Source organism: Lepisosteus oculatus, chromosome 7 (assembly GCF_040954835.1).
Source record: "Lepisosteus oculatus isolate fLepOcu1 chromosome 7, fLepOcu1.hap2, whole genome shotgun sequence".
NCBI lineage: Eukaryota > Metazoa > Chordata > Actinopteri > Semionotiformes > Lepisosteidae > Lepisosteus > Lepisosteus oculatus.
The window spans coordinates 24,335,223-24,349,036 of NC_090702.1; the positions used below are offsets into that span (position 1 = coordinate 24,335,223).

General features: G+C 37.1%; 1 protein-coding gene across 11 annotated transcripts in view; it reads left to right on the plus strand.

Moving 5' to 3' along the window:
- grip1 (glutamate receptor interacting protein 1) overlaps nucleotides 1-13,814 on the plus strand; it is a 305,230-nt gene that overhangs the window by 278,372 nt on the left and 13,044 nt on the right. For all 11 annotated transcript variants that reach the window (XM_015352804.2, XM_069192309.1, XM_015352807.2 and 8 more), the window contains 5 exons: nucleotides 1,116-1,185; nucleotides 2,017-2,162; nucleotides 7,469-7,613; nucleotides 9,643-9,782; nucleotides 10,357-10,542. In XM_015352804.2, the coding sequence (XP_015208290.1) occupies nucleotides 1,116-1,185; nucleotides 2,017-2,162; nucleotides 7,469-7,613; nucleotides 9,643-9,782; nucleotides 10,357-10,542 (687 nt within the window). The remainder of the gene's footprint in view (nucleotides 1-1,115; nucleotides 1,186-2,016; nucleotides 2,163-7,468; nucleotides 7,614-9,642; nucleotides 9,783-10,356; nucleotides 10,543-13,814) is intronic.

Here is a 13,814-nt window from a genome sequence, read left to right on the forward strand (position 1 = left end):
GTAACACTGGGCTCTGATTTGTGGTAGACATTTTCAATAAAAAGTTTTTTTTTGTTTCTTGGTTTGTATAGGTACTGAAGCACATGTGATTACACACCGGAATTTTTTTCTGCCTGGTCCTGTAGATTTTAATTCACGCTTTTTAAAATGAAGATCTGTGCTCCCACTTCCTTCTCTTTCAGACCATCACTAATGCTCATTAATAAGAGTTTCCTCATGATATAGTCCAGCCGTAGTTATACGATTTAATTAACTGATAGATCAAACCATGGCAAATTTTCTTTGCCTGACTCCCAAGGATACAACATTAAGTGTGATCTGGCTTCCTGAGCTGTAGTTAAGGATTTGAATGATAGATGGGAGTCCTATAAATTCTCTTCTCATCTTCCTTGGTCACTACTACCTTTTTAAAACTGCTTTGAACTGTGCTTCTCAGATGGATGTAAATGGAGTCATAAATCAAAACATTTCAATTTGAACGCCTTGCTGCTGTCACAATGTTAAGAAACATCTTCCATTTAAGATTAAACCAGAAAGCTGCTGTTTACAGTACTGTCTTGAGCTAGGACTATACTGTAACTGTGCACAACTGAAATAAAAACAAACGGAATATCCAGCAAAATCCATTCAGCACACAGTTATCTGATCAAAGGACACCTGGATGACATGAACAACACCGTACCAATTTTTTTAAAAAAAAAGGGGTGGATAGTTCATTTGTTTTGTAAAACTGGAAATTAAAAAAGGAGTGATATAGATGAAATTTATATGTATGCATTCCATCTTAATACAGTTTTCAGTTTTTTGGATTTGTAATTCAAATTATTCTTAATATTCTGATTTTTGTTTATCATATGGATTTTATGTACATCAGAATGGAGTTTTCAATGAAAATAGTAAACTGTATTCCTACACAATAATTTTGGTGTTCTTTTCATTTTGTATCTCTTATATTTTGCTCTTGCCAGTGCTGATGTGTGCTTAATAGTGCATATCAAAAGGTACCTTCCATTTCTTAATTCAAGACAGGAAGTCAAAGAAGACTAGTTCACTCAAGCATTTTATTTTCTCATGGTAAAATCTCTTAAGCATTTCTCTCCCTCTGTGCTTTGCAGCTCCTTCTAGCAGAAAGCCTGGAGATCCTCTTATCATCTCAGACATTAAGAAGGGCAGCGTTGCTCACAGGTACACAAACGCCCCCTGTTGTTCTGGGCTGTAATCTCTTGAACCATAAGTCATCATTGTTAGAATTTGGTTCTGCTTTGTATTTTAGTATAATAAGAATTGGCGTACGGTACGGTGACTTATTTGTCTGTGTGTGGGACTTTAAATGGGTTATAAAAGGCATTTACTAAGCACATGTATTTTAACATTTTGCTGTGTTCATCTTTGCAAATTCATAAATCATGCATGAAATTCATGACAAAGGTATAATTTTGCAAGAAGTAATTGTCAGGTAATACATCTCACCTAATTCTGTATCTTTACTATAAAAGCTTGGGAAACCAAATTCATTTGAAGTTTTTGAACTCAGGTGTCATAGCCAGATTTAATGCTGCAGCGTTGTGTACGTTAGGAGCATGGGATCTGGTCCCTGCTCTCCTGGCCAAGTGTCCGTTGGAGTGAGTTAACAGCATGTTTAGTTTTACTCTGTTCTTTTTTCTACATTTGTGTACGAGCTCCTTACAGTTCCTTACATTTCTCTTGGTTGTCACGTTTGTTTGTTTTTCTTCTTCTCTTTCCAACAGTGACCGGTTTACCTTAAAAAATCAGATATTATGGGGAAAAGGAAAAAAAGACCAAGTTTTTCACTTAATCAGACCACTTTTCTGTTGCATTTTTGAACGGTCATGTTATTTCTTTGAGTTTACAAGAACAGTCCATTATTCTGTCAGTCCTCTGTAAAATCAGTGTGACACTGAAGTGGTATCCTGAGGGCAGTACAAGGAGAATTTTAAAATGACCTAGATAAAGAAAAAGACATTGAATATATATTGAAGAAATTGCTTTTGGCAGGACGGGGACACTGGAACTAGGAGACAAGCTGCTAGCCATTGACAACATCCGTCTGGACAACTGCTCCATGGAGGATGCTGTGCAGATCCTGCAGCAGTGTGAGGACCTGGTGAAGCTCAAGATTCGCAAAGATGAAGACAACTCAGGTAGTGCTGTAGCATGCTTCCCTCCTGCCCTGTTCTGTGCTTCTGAGCCATGACTCTGTTCCCTGAACAGCACAGCTTCCTCTGATCTTTTTAGTAAATTTAAGCTGACTTTATTAATAACTTTAAAGTTGTTAACTGGAAAACTGTAGTATCTTGATTGTTTGTTGGGTATTAGTACACCTCAGGAGAAGGAATGAATGGTCAGTCAGATTGCATGTCATAAGAATATAGAAATAGTGTTAGAAATAAGAGGAGGCTGCCTTTCCCGTTTGGTAGATAGTAACTGATTGAAACGAGGAGCTCAACCAGCCTTTTCTTGAAAGAAACCTGGATGTTGGCTTTAACAGCATGGCTGCGATGGTTGCGACATACTCCCTCAACTCTTTGGGTAAAGAAGTGTTCTTGGGTTTCAGTGAAAATTATATGAAATTATAGATTACAGTCCAGCGAGTAAAATAAACTGGTATAAACAAGTTGCTCTTTTGTCCATGCTTCATACATTTATTCTCAGTGTAGCTCATAAAATGAAACTAAATTGCTATGTACTGTAATATCGATCTGAGATGGTACCCTTAATGGTGGAATTGTAAAGTATTGCACTCATTCATTATTTGTTGCTTGCTTTTCCACTCAGTTTTGCCTGTGTGAAATTGGTTTACAGTTTAAGTATTTGGTTACATTCATTAGAATTCTTTCTCGAATTTTATCCCTACTTTGTAACATTTGATGACACAGGGGGACCTGGAGACTAGATTTCTATGGCATTGTAGTATTCAAAAAATGAAAGGAAGAGGGAGGTCACTCTTTCATGCCCCAGCAGTTTTTCTATTTATGATAAAAAAATCAGAAAATCATAAAATGCCTGCTTCCTGTGGCAACTGTGGCAACATCTTCAGATGTTTAAGGCCAGCAGAGTCTGGTCTTAAATGTAGAGACAGTGATACAATGAACTGCAGTCTGCTTCATTGTTTTTGAGATGTGTTAACCTAGACTAAATGAAGGACAGTTCTACACTCTTCATGAATACTTGGATCAGTGGAATGCAACTATGCACCATTCTGTACTTTACATCTGACAATTTAGCATTCCTTGTTTACTTAGGTACTTTCTTGTTCCCAAATTACAATGAAAAAGATAAACAAAACATAAAATTGCCTCACTTTGTAAATCAGAAACAGCTGGGCTTGGTCATGCAGTAATTCCATTTTCAAAGAACAAAAACAATCTGAACAAGATACATTATGCATTACCAATACAGTTCTTATGTTACCTTTTGTGTTATCGTCCTTGTTCGGCTCTCATCTTCCATCCCCAGACCTGAGCCCTAGAGATTCAGAATGGCACCACCCTCCCTCACTAGCCCATCTCACAAAGCATCCCCAGTCAGAGCTGAACTCCTTCAGAGCTGCAGTCTTGTGGGATCTGTAGGTCTTTTAATGGATGAACAGCGTAACATCTGGGAAATTAGTCCCTTCAAGCAAATAAGGAATTGCTTTTAATAGTTAAGATGTTTTACAGAATAAAAACCAGAAAGGCATTTGGTCCAAGTGTATATACTGTACATAGTTTGTGCTGTACTGTTGTACTATTTCATTCTTGGTTTAAATGCAAAAAACAAGAGATTTTAGCATGTATAAATACTGTTTTCAAACATCTGATTTTTGACAGGCTTATGAAAAGCTGCAAAATTGGGCCAAATTTTGTTTCTTAAGTAAACAACAAAATAACACCTTTCCTGCATTTCCAATGTAACTGAAAGCACAGCAAATGCATCACAAAATTTGTAGCTCTTAAGGAAAGCCTAACCCTAACCCTAGCTCAGGCACTTTAAGAACATGATCCATATACCTTGCCTAAAAAGCTGTGTGCTGAAAAAGTTACCCAAATGACTCCAAAATAGTCAAAACATTACAAGTAATTTTTTTTATCATTGTAAAATAATCTGCAGTGAATCTGTTTGGAATTTCCAGTATTTATTTCTTTTGTAAGCTGCTGCTGAAATGTTGCATAAAATATGCATGTTTTGTGCCATTTACAGTTAGGATTTCAAATACCACGGAAGTTTAACTAAATTTAATATTTCCTTCCTGGTTTAAATGCAAAAAACAAGATATTTTAGCATGCAGAAAGAAACAATCGAACATTTGATTTTTGACCAGTTTTGACAGGAGCACGGCTGATCAAAACCTGCAAAATTTGGGCCAAATTTCATTCTCATGGAAACGGCAAAACAACACCTTTCCTGCATTTCAAATGCATTCTAAAGCACAGAAATACATCACAAAACATCTAGCTTTTAAAGAAAATCTAACCCTAACCCTAGCTCGGACACTTCTAGAACATGTTCCATAAACCTTGCCTAATGAGACCTGTGTTGAAAAAGTTACCCAAATTACTCCAAAATAGTCAAAACATTACAAGTAACAGTTTTTAGCATTTTAAAATGACCTGCAGTGAATCTGTTTGCGATTTTCTATATTTCTTTCTTTTTTGAGTTGCTGCTGAAATGTAACCTAATATACATAATTTGTGCAGTTTACAATTTAGGATTACAATTACCACTGAAGTTTTGCTAAATTTCCTGTTTCATTCTTGAGTTAAATGCAAAAAACAAGAGATTTTAGCATGCAGAAAGAAGGTTTTCAATCATTAGATTTTAGACCATATTTGACAGGAGCACGACTGATCAAAAACTGCACAATTGGGCCAAATTTTGTTCTCAAGTAAAAAACAAAACAACACCTTTCCTGCATTTCAAATGATTCCTAACCCACAGCAAATACATCACAAAACGTCTAGCTTTTTGTGGAAAACTTAACCCTAACCCTAGCTCGGGAACTTCTAGAACATGTTCCATAAACCTTGCCTTAATGAGACCTGTGTTGAAAAAGTTACCCAAATGACTCCAAAGTAGCCAGAAACATTACAAGTAACAGTTTTAAGCATTTAAAAATGCTCTGCAGTGAATCTGTTTGGAGTTCCCAGTATTTCTTTCTTTTGTAAGCTGCTGCTAAAATGGCGGCATAAATTTACAATATAATGTACTGTATGTAAGTTCAATTATAAAAAATCAAACCAATGCTTTATCAGTCTAGCTTTGAGTTCACCCACTGAATAGATACAGTAGATTTGTTCCACAAGACATTGAATAAATTAATCAAAGGTGAAGTCATCATTATTATCCCAATTGTTACAATGCCGACGGGTCTGGTCTCTTCTGGCTTTCACTCCTGGAAAATTCTCAAGCACACAAGCATGAGACGTCCACACCAGGACGTCAAATCCACACGGAAAGGATCTCGGCACTACTGGGCTAAATGCTGATGGTTCACAGATTGACACCCATAGTTGTCGGCACATCATGGAGACCCAGGGTCCTCCAGGATATAACGAACGAGCTTCCAGCAGTTGATTACCTGGTCTGATTTAATTTTTATTTTCCAATGTACAAGTGTGTTTTTTGAGCTTGAAGTATCTCATTGGTAATTTAATGGACAGCTGGCAGTACCAGACTCCCCTCTCCCCCTGTAAGTCTGGTAAAGAAATGGTAGACTGTCCTGTAATCCAATGTAGTATATAAAGAGTACAGTGCAGCAATATATTAATACACAGTGCAGTTATGTATTTACACATTCAGAAAGCATATACATACAGTATACTGTGTACAGTGTATGTATATTTCAAGTACAGTAGGTACAGTATCTGCTTCAGCATGAACAGGCTGAAAGGAACAAGTAAAGGTTTATATCATGCTAAAAAGAGAAGAAATGAAACACAACCTTTTTCTGTGGAACCTTCTTCCCCTGTATATGCATATATTTTTGTAATATCTTGTTTTTGTGCTGCAAAATTATAATTCAGAAATTACAGACACCCCTTTTACTTCTATTTGTTCATTAAACCAAGGGTTTATTGTACTTAAGAAAAGAAGATGACAAAGAATGTTAAAGAAAATGAATATGTTAAGAGATTACATTTTGAACATTAAATATTAACATTACAATGTATCTCTGAGACTCTCCTCCACATACTGTATTATCTGAGCGTAAATGGTGAAAAAATACACGTTAAGAGAATCATATTGTCTGGTCTTGCTACCCAAAATTACCTTAGTACAGTAAATACTATGTAAAAATGCTCTAAGAAAAAGATATATTACAAATGAGCCTTCCAGACATCGATGTCTTAGCATCTCTACAAATTCTGAACTGCTTCATTATACTTAATCTGGTAAAAAAAAAAACAATTCTGTCACCAAGCACTCTTATTAAAAACTCTCTGCTTCTAAGATTAATGGAATGTAATTCATGCATGTAATACAGGTATTTATACTGCAGCTGAAGCATATTATCATGACTTACTGTACTCAATCACAGATGCCATTTTTTGCCAAAAGAATAAACAATATTCAAATGAACAGAGGTTCTTTTTCATAGATAACTGAAGCAACTTAATGACTGCAGCATCATAAACAATGTCTTACCCAACACTTAACATACCAAGGATGTTTCAAATACTACTTTGTAGAGCAGTTTATAGCCTCAGTTCTAATAGGAGTAGTTTGACACCATAGTGTGTGTAAAAAGTGACATTTGAAACCAAAAATGGAGAATGTGCTATAGTACGTGAGCCTTCTTGTGACTTTTGAGGTTCGCACCTATAAAACCTATGAAACCACTGCTCGATCTTTTAAACAGGGAGTCAGAATAAAGGCTTGAAGGAAGAAGATAAAATCTATTTGGGTTTTATGTAAGTGAAGTGGTACAAAAGTCAATAGAGTGCCAGAGACATTCAGCACATTGAGCAGAAATTGAGTCTTGGATCGATTAAGTACTAAAAACCAAACAACATGATTGTATCAAATTGCTTCTTCTTGCTTGCAACTACTTTATATTTTTGATTGGTTTCCTGAACATATAGAGAGGGTTTTAAACCACACTGGTTAAAGAGTTAGAGTGGAATGTTATAAATTGTTAAAAGAATATCTGAGCCTTTTATTTCCAGTGGTGTGTTATCTACATCCTTGCACTATGTCAAAATTTATGTAATTGTCAAAAAACTCTTGTGCTTGTTCAAAACTTTTCAAAGACTAGGTTGATCATAAAGAATAGTGTTTTATCCATGTATAATTGAATGCGGTACAAACACTGACAAACCAATCCTTTACGTCTGCAGTAAGATGCAAGACAGAAGTGTCCCAGAGCAACACTTTGATTTCAGTAATGCATTTCCCCTCTCACAGCACATGTCTTATTGTCTGGCTGGTCTTGTAAGTGATTCCTGCTTCTTGTTGGCCTGTGTTCTAGATGAGCAAGAGAGCTCTGGAGCAATCATCTACACTGTGGAGCTGAAGCGCTATGGGGGGCCTCTGGGAATCACAATCTCTGGCACTGAGGAGCCATTTGACCCCATCATCATCTCCAGCCTAACGAAAGGAGGCCTGGCAGAGAGGTAACGGTGCTATTCACACCTTCTGCTGTACTAGCACAAAGGTCTTTCCCAAGAAGAGACCTGGAATCAGAAATCCACGTGCAAATGGGTTTGTACTAGAATTAAGGAAAACCAATGCAATTGTAAAAAAATAGTTATGGAGCAGCCATCCATTTTCTAACCTCTTCTTCCAATTTTGGGTCGTGGGGGAGCCTGAGCCTATCCCAGCCAGCAGGGGCACAAGGCAGGGTTCACTCTGGACAGGACTCCAGTCCATCGCAGGGCAGACAGACACAGACATGCACACTTTCACAGCTAGGGCCAATTTTCCCAGAAACGAATTAACCTACCAGAATGTTTTGGACTGTGGGAGGAAATGGGAGGACCTAGAGGAAACCCACGTGAACATGCAGACATGTAAACCAGACAGCACCCCAGATCTGGAATTGAACTCCTGGTTCCAGCTCTGTGAGGGAGCAATGCTAACTACTGCGCCAACCATTAGTGGAAATAAGTTATTAAAAATGTTTCACAATAGGCCTAACAAAGTTTGGTCTTATACATTTTACTATGTCTTCAACGCAATTCTTAGTGATTCACTGTCATTCTGGCTCAATGTGTGGTATAATACAAACATTGCTGGTTGTGTTTCCTATTCAATTGATTCTAAAAAATAATAATGTTTATAACATTTTTCATTTTTGCCATGATCTTCCACATTCCATGCAACTAGTTATTACGCTGCATTAAATTTAAACTTAGTCATTTTACTTTAACCTTATAAACTTACATGAATGTTTCTTTTACTGTCTACATTGTGTGGTGGTGTCTGTTGTACTGTGTATGTCCTGAGAGATGAGCGTGAATTGGAATTCCAACGTACCTGTAGATAAAGCAATAAAACACTTCCATCCCACTACTTAGATCAAATGCAACCTTAAAAACATGATATCACATTTCTTTTTCGATTAATGTGCTGTCAAGATTAGGCAAAACAGTGATCGAGGATTGTACTGCAGCTTTATGAAATACTGTACATCAGCTGGAATTTCAGCTTGTATTAAATATAACTTGTAGTAATTCAGGTGGGTAGCTGCGTCAGCATGATTTTAGGCTGCAAAGGAACAAGTAATAGGTTTATTCCATGCTAAAAAGAGAAGAAAAAAAACACAACATCTCGGCCTTGGGGCCTTCTTCAGGTGTGTCAAGTTAAATATAACTTGTTTTTATAGTAACGATGCCTAAGTCCCACTTTGTATTTATGCCTAATATGTGACATTCAGACATGGGAGAAAAGTAAGGCTTGGGATTTTTCAGGTGACTCCAAGCTAAAGGAATAAAAGTGGTCCTCCTGGTCTTTTGCCGATTGTCTAATATCTGAAAATGACAGCGAAGGTTGGATGCAATCCCAGCTGTGTGTCACCTACCCATCACTACTTCCTCTTCTTAATGCTGACCTTGATCACCAAATCCAGACCTAAAATGAACAGTGCTGCATTACCCACTCTTTGTCATGGTTCCCCATTCATCTGACTTTGTCTTAACTAAGCCCTGACTTCACCTAAGGTACTGGAGAAAGTGGTGATTTAGACCAGTCAAGCCAATAATTGTCTCAGTCAATTGCAGTGACATCAGTGAAAGACATGCCACAGCTCCAACTGGTTCCACCTGTCCTCTGTCTTGTCACAGCCTGTTGAATTTGCAGCATATCAAATAACAAATGGCCATGCAGGTGGGCATGCTGGAGGAGCATGGCAGGGCATCTCGTTCTTTCCCCAGTGGGTGAAGAATTGTTGGGACTCATAAGGCTGAGTCCTTTTCATTACACATCTGTTTTATTACCATCAGCTACAGTACATTAGAAAGAACTTGCTTTCTCTCTGCTTTTAGTAGATAAAGTAGATTTTTTTTGTCCCTTTTGTCTGGAGAACGAATATTTCAGCATAGTTTTCCATAATTTATATTTATTTTAAAATACAGCATCATCATAGCACAGATATTTGTGGTTAGATGTTTGCAAGGTTTGTAACCTTTAACATTTCTTATACAGGACTGGGGCAATACACATTGGAGATCGAATTCTAGCCATAAACAGCAACAGTCTGAAGGGGAAACCGTTAAGCGAAGCCATTCATCTTTTACAGATGGCAGGGGAGTCTGTCACATTGAAAATCAAGAAGCAAGGTGAAGGTGAGTCAACCTCCACTTCAACAGGTCAGATCTAGTAGTAAAGTATTGTAATTCAGCACTGAAAGACTGGGAGAGAAAATTTGGAAATTGTATGGATTTGCCATGGTTGAGCATGATGTCTTTTTTGTTTTTACGGTCATGCACGTATCATATTTCCACAACTGGTAAGGGGGTCTTAAATCTTGTTTTCCAGCATGTGTGTATTAGAACTTCAGAAACCCCACAGAGGAAAGGAGGCGTTTAAGCCCATCAAGCTCATCTGGATCAATTTCACTGTAGTCCCATAGCTGTCAGTGATTCCACTGGGAACAACCCCACAGAGCCTTGTGCACCAGAAAGGGACTCTTAAATCAACATTTGAATGTTCTTCACAGTAACACTTTCTGAGGCGAAGTTCTGGCTAAGTTCTGACCATTTTTCTGATGAATACATTTATATGAATTTTACAGCATTCATGGATTTTGAAATCCTATTGCATTTCATTTGTCTCCCAGTTCAAATATATGTGATGTGGGGGGGAAGATAAAAAAAGTTGGTGGCAACCCTAAAAAAGAAAACTGATTTTTATTTACAGCAACGAGCCCTAAGAAGCCCTCAGCCTCTGGGCGGCTCAGTGAGCTCAGCGACGTGGAGGACGAGTCTCAGGCGGCTCAGAAGACAGGAAAGCTGTCAGATATGTACTCCACCACCATCCCCAGTGTTGACAGTGCTGTGGAGTCCTGGGATGGCTCGGGCATCGACACTGTCTTCGGCACACAGGGTGAGGAACCGAACTGGTAGCACCTCTCTCGGGAAATTCCCGTTACGGAGGGACATTTTCATCTCTCAGTTTAACTGCAGTATCTACCATCTAACCGTAAAGCCTCTTTCTGTAGACAGCCTGATGGTATAAGATTAAATGCTCCCATCTGCCCCACTTTACAGGCTTATTAGAGTTCTATACTCAATAAAGCTGTGGTAGATGACTACAACAGTGAAATCGTTTCAGAGTGTGTGTCTGTGTGTGTACAAAGACAAAGTATGCCTTCTTAATTGGACTATCTAACATAAGGAGCATGCTTTGTACAAAAGACGAGGTCATATTCATAAGGACAGTACACAAATTAAAAGAGGAAAGTACATCAATAAAACAGTTTACTTGTGTACTGTGTTTGTGTGTTAATAGAAAAACAAATCTTGTTTACAGTTTCACCTCATAAAATGTATAAATACATGAACTGAGCTATTATGGTTTGTATTCCGATTATACTACAATCACCTCCTCAAATAAATGATTTGCTGTGTTTTCCAGTTTCACATTATAATGGTAGTAATCCTAAATGAAATGAATGACTGGGCATTGCCGGTGTAGGCAACACTGTAGTGGTCACTATAACATCTCTAATCTCTTATTACTATTGATAAAGTGACTTTGGGTGATATCTGCTTGAATCTGTATGGCAGGCCAGCAGTCTCACACATAAGTAATGTAATTTAGTCATGATTACATTGTTTCAAATTAATTATTAAAGAGGAATAAAACAAAGAAGCCATCATCATCCCCATTAGATGAAGCCATTCACCATACAGTAGTAGTTTTAAAATTCATTTATTCTTTTATTTAGAGGAACTGTCAAAAGAAACAATGCATTACTGTACTCATTTGTCAGGCAGACAAATAACAGTGAAATTGGAAATTTGGTAGTTATCTGTTTGTGAAAAGTCAAGTGTTTATGATTTGCTTAGGAAATACTAAAGTATTTTTTTCATTTTAAACAGTGAAGTTAAGTCTCTCACAGCTATTGGAAATTGGGGGTTCCAAGCAGGCAAATGCAATTACCCATTCCAGTAGAGGAAGAAAATAAAGTAAATTCTTTACAGATAGAAGTAATTGCCAGTCTTCTTTAGGTCTTCACAGTCTCTTTTAAAAATAAAGTCTTAGATGCACAGTCATAATGCATATCAATGAATGTTATCATGAAATATAAATAAATTAAAAACTAAAGTGGGTCCTTATTCTGTGTGTTTATGGAATGTAGGATATCTATATCTCAGTATTGTGAATTAGACTTTCTCTGACTGCACTATTCACATCCTTTAGCCTTAGCTCATCTCAGAGGCTAAGCAAGTCTGGGCCTGGAGTGGGAAAACCAGGGTGTCACAGGCCAAGGTTGTGGTGGGCCAGTAGGTAGCTCTGTGGACTTGAATTTCCATTGCCATTGCTGGTACGGTGACCAGGGACACTATGCTGGAGGAGGTGCCCTTATTCAGATGAAACATTAAAAAGAGCACCTGCCTTAATTCCATTGGTGAAACAGTGTCTCTCTTCTCCAGCTGGACTGCTGTTTAGTGGGGCTGCGCATTGCTGTGCTTCGGTGGGATGAAATTCATCCCCTACTGTATGTGTAAAAGGCTTCAGGATCAATCTGGATAAAACAAATGCATTATTATTGTCATTAAAAAGCACTGTGACATAATCACCAATTGAAACCCCGAAGAGAATCATTCATTCTGACCTGTAGTTCAGAGAAGATATTCATGATAAGTGTGCAGGAGGTCTACAAAACATACAGTACCTGGGCCATTAACAGGGCAAATTATTATGTATTCACTTTAGTATTAGTTATTTCTGTTTACCATCTCAGTTTATTAAATGAGGGCTTTAAATTTCGCAGGATGACAGTTCGGTTGAGCAAGAATTTTTTTCTAAAGGAGAGTTATCAGAGCTTGATCAACATTGCATAAGTAATTTTTCCAATAATTGGATCGTTTTTCAAATCATGTCCTTTCAAGGTGAGCACAATCTGGAAGCTCCATACAATGAGCAGATGTGGGGGAGGAGAGGTGTGTGACTGTGAAGTAACAGCATCTGCCTGCTTTACATGCAGAGATATTCTATACAAAGGCTCTATACTTACAGGTGAAAATTATTTTTAAAATTAGTAAAAACACTTTTAACAGTCTGCATGACTGTAAAAATGATCAACTCTTTCTGACGCTTTCTGCAATTGCTCGCAGACTCAAGTGTTAAGCACGATACCCTAATTTGTGCTAATACTACGTTTTGAAGAATCATTCAGCTCCCTCGAGAAAAAAGTCAAACCTAATAAATCAGATGCTCAGAGACTATAGTGATAATTTATTACAAATATTGTTTTCTGTCAACACAGAAAATTTAGAAAAAATAATGCGCTTAGAAGTACATAATACAGGGATTAAATAAAGCCCACATAATCCCTCTGGTGAGAAACTGTGAAACATTTATCCTAGTTAGACTTAGTTCAGGGTCCCTCTGAGCACAAAGTCTTACACCCAAAAAAAACAGCAGGCTTTGAGAGATTAATGGTATAGGACTTTGAAAGCCAGCAGCAATAAAGATTTGGATTAGTCAGTTACTTATTCATTAGAGCCACTTACTTTTGAGATGCAATTGTTTTTCAGTGGATTTCAGTAAGGTGAGAAGAAAAAACAGAAAACACAACTTGATCTTTTCCACTTTTGTCTCAGTTTTATATGAATAGTTTAAATAAAACCTTCTCATGCTATATTTAATACAAGAAAACAATAATAAAAAAGTGCATTTTTAATCTCTGCTTCCATTAAAACATAGTAAGTAGTCTACAGAAGTAAAAGCCTTGCAAGGTTATACGGTATTCATTACATGTTAATCAACTGGATACTTTCGAATTTGGATTTTTCACATTTCACATAGATTTTAGGCATTTTGTATGTATTTCATAATTTCTGGTCAGCCTCTGAAAAAAGTTTGGTAAATAAAACCTAAAACTCATTAAAATGTTTGAAAAGGTTCTATACTTGGGTCAAGATATTTTTCTCAATTTCTTAAGAAATACTGTAATTAGGGCAAAATTAGTCACATTTCTTAAGCAGAGACAATTTCACTGTAACATCATAATAACCTTCCCTGTGTTTTCATTAAGTATAGTTAAATATTGCTGTTGACTTTGTGTTGCACTCCTGTCTTTTGTTTTCTCTGAATGAGATACAGTAAATACATTTTCTTATATTCCCTCTTATTGATAGCTTGATAAA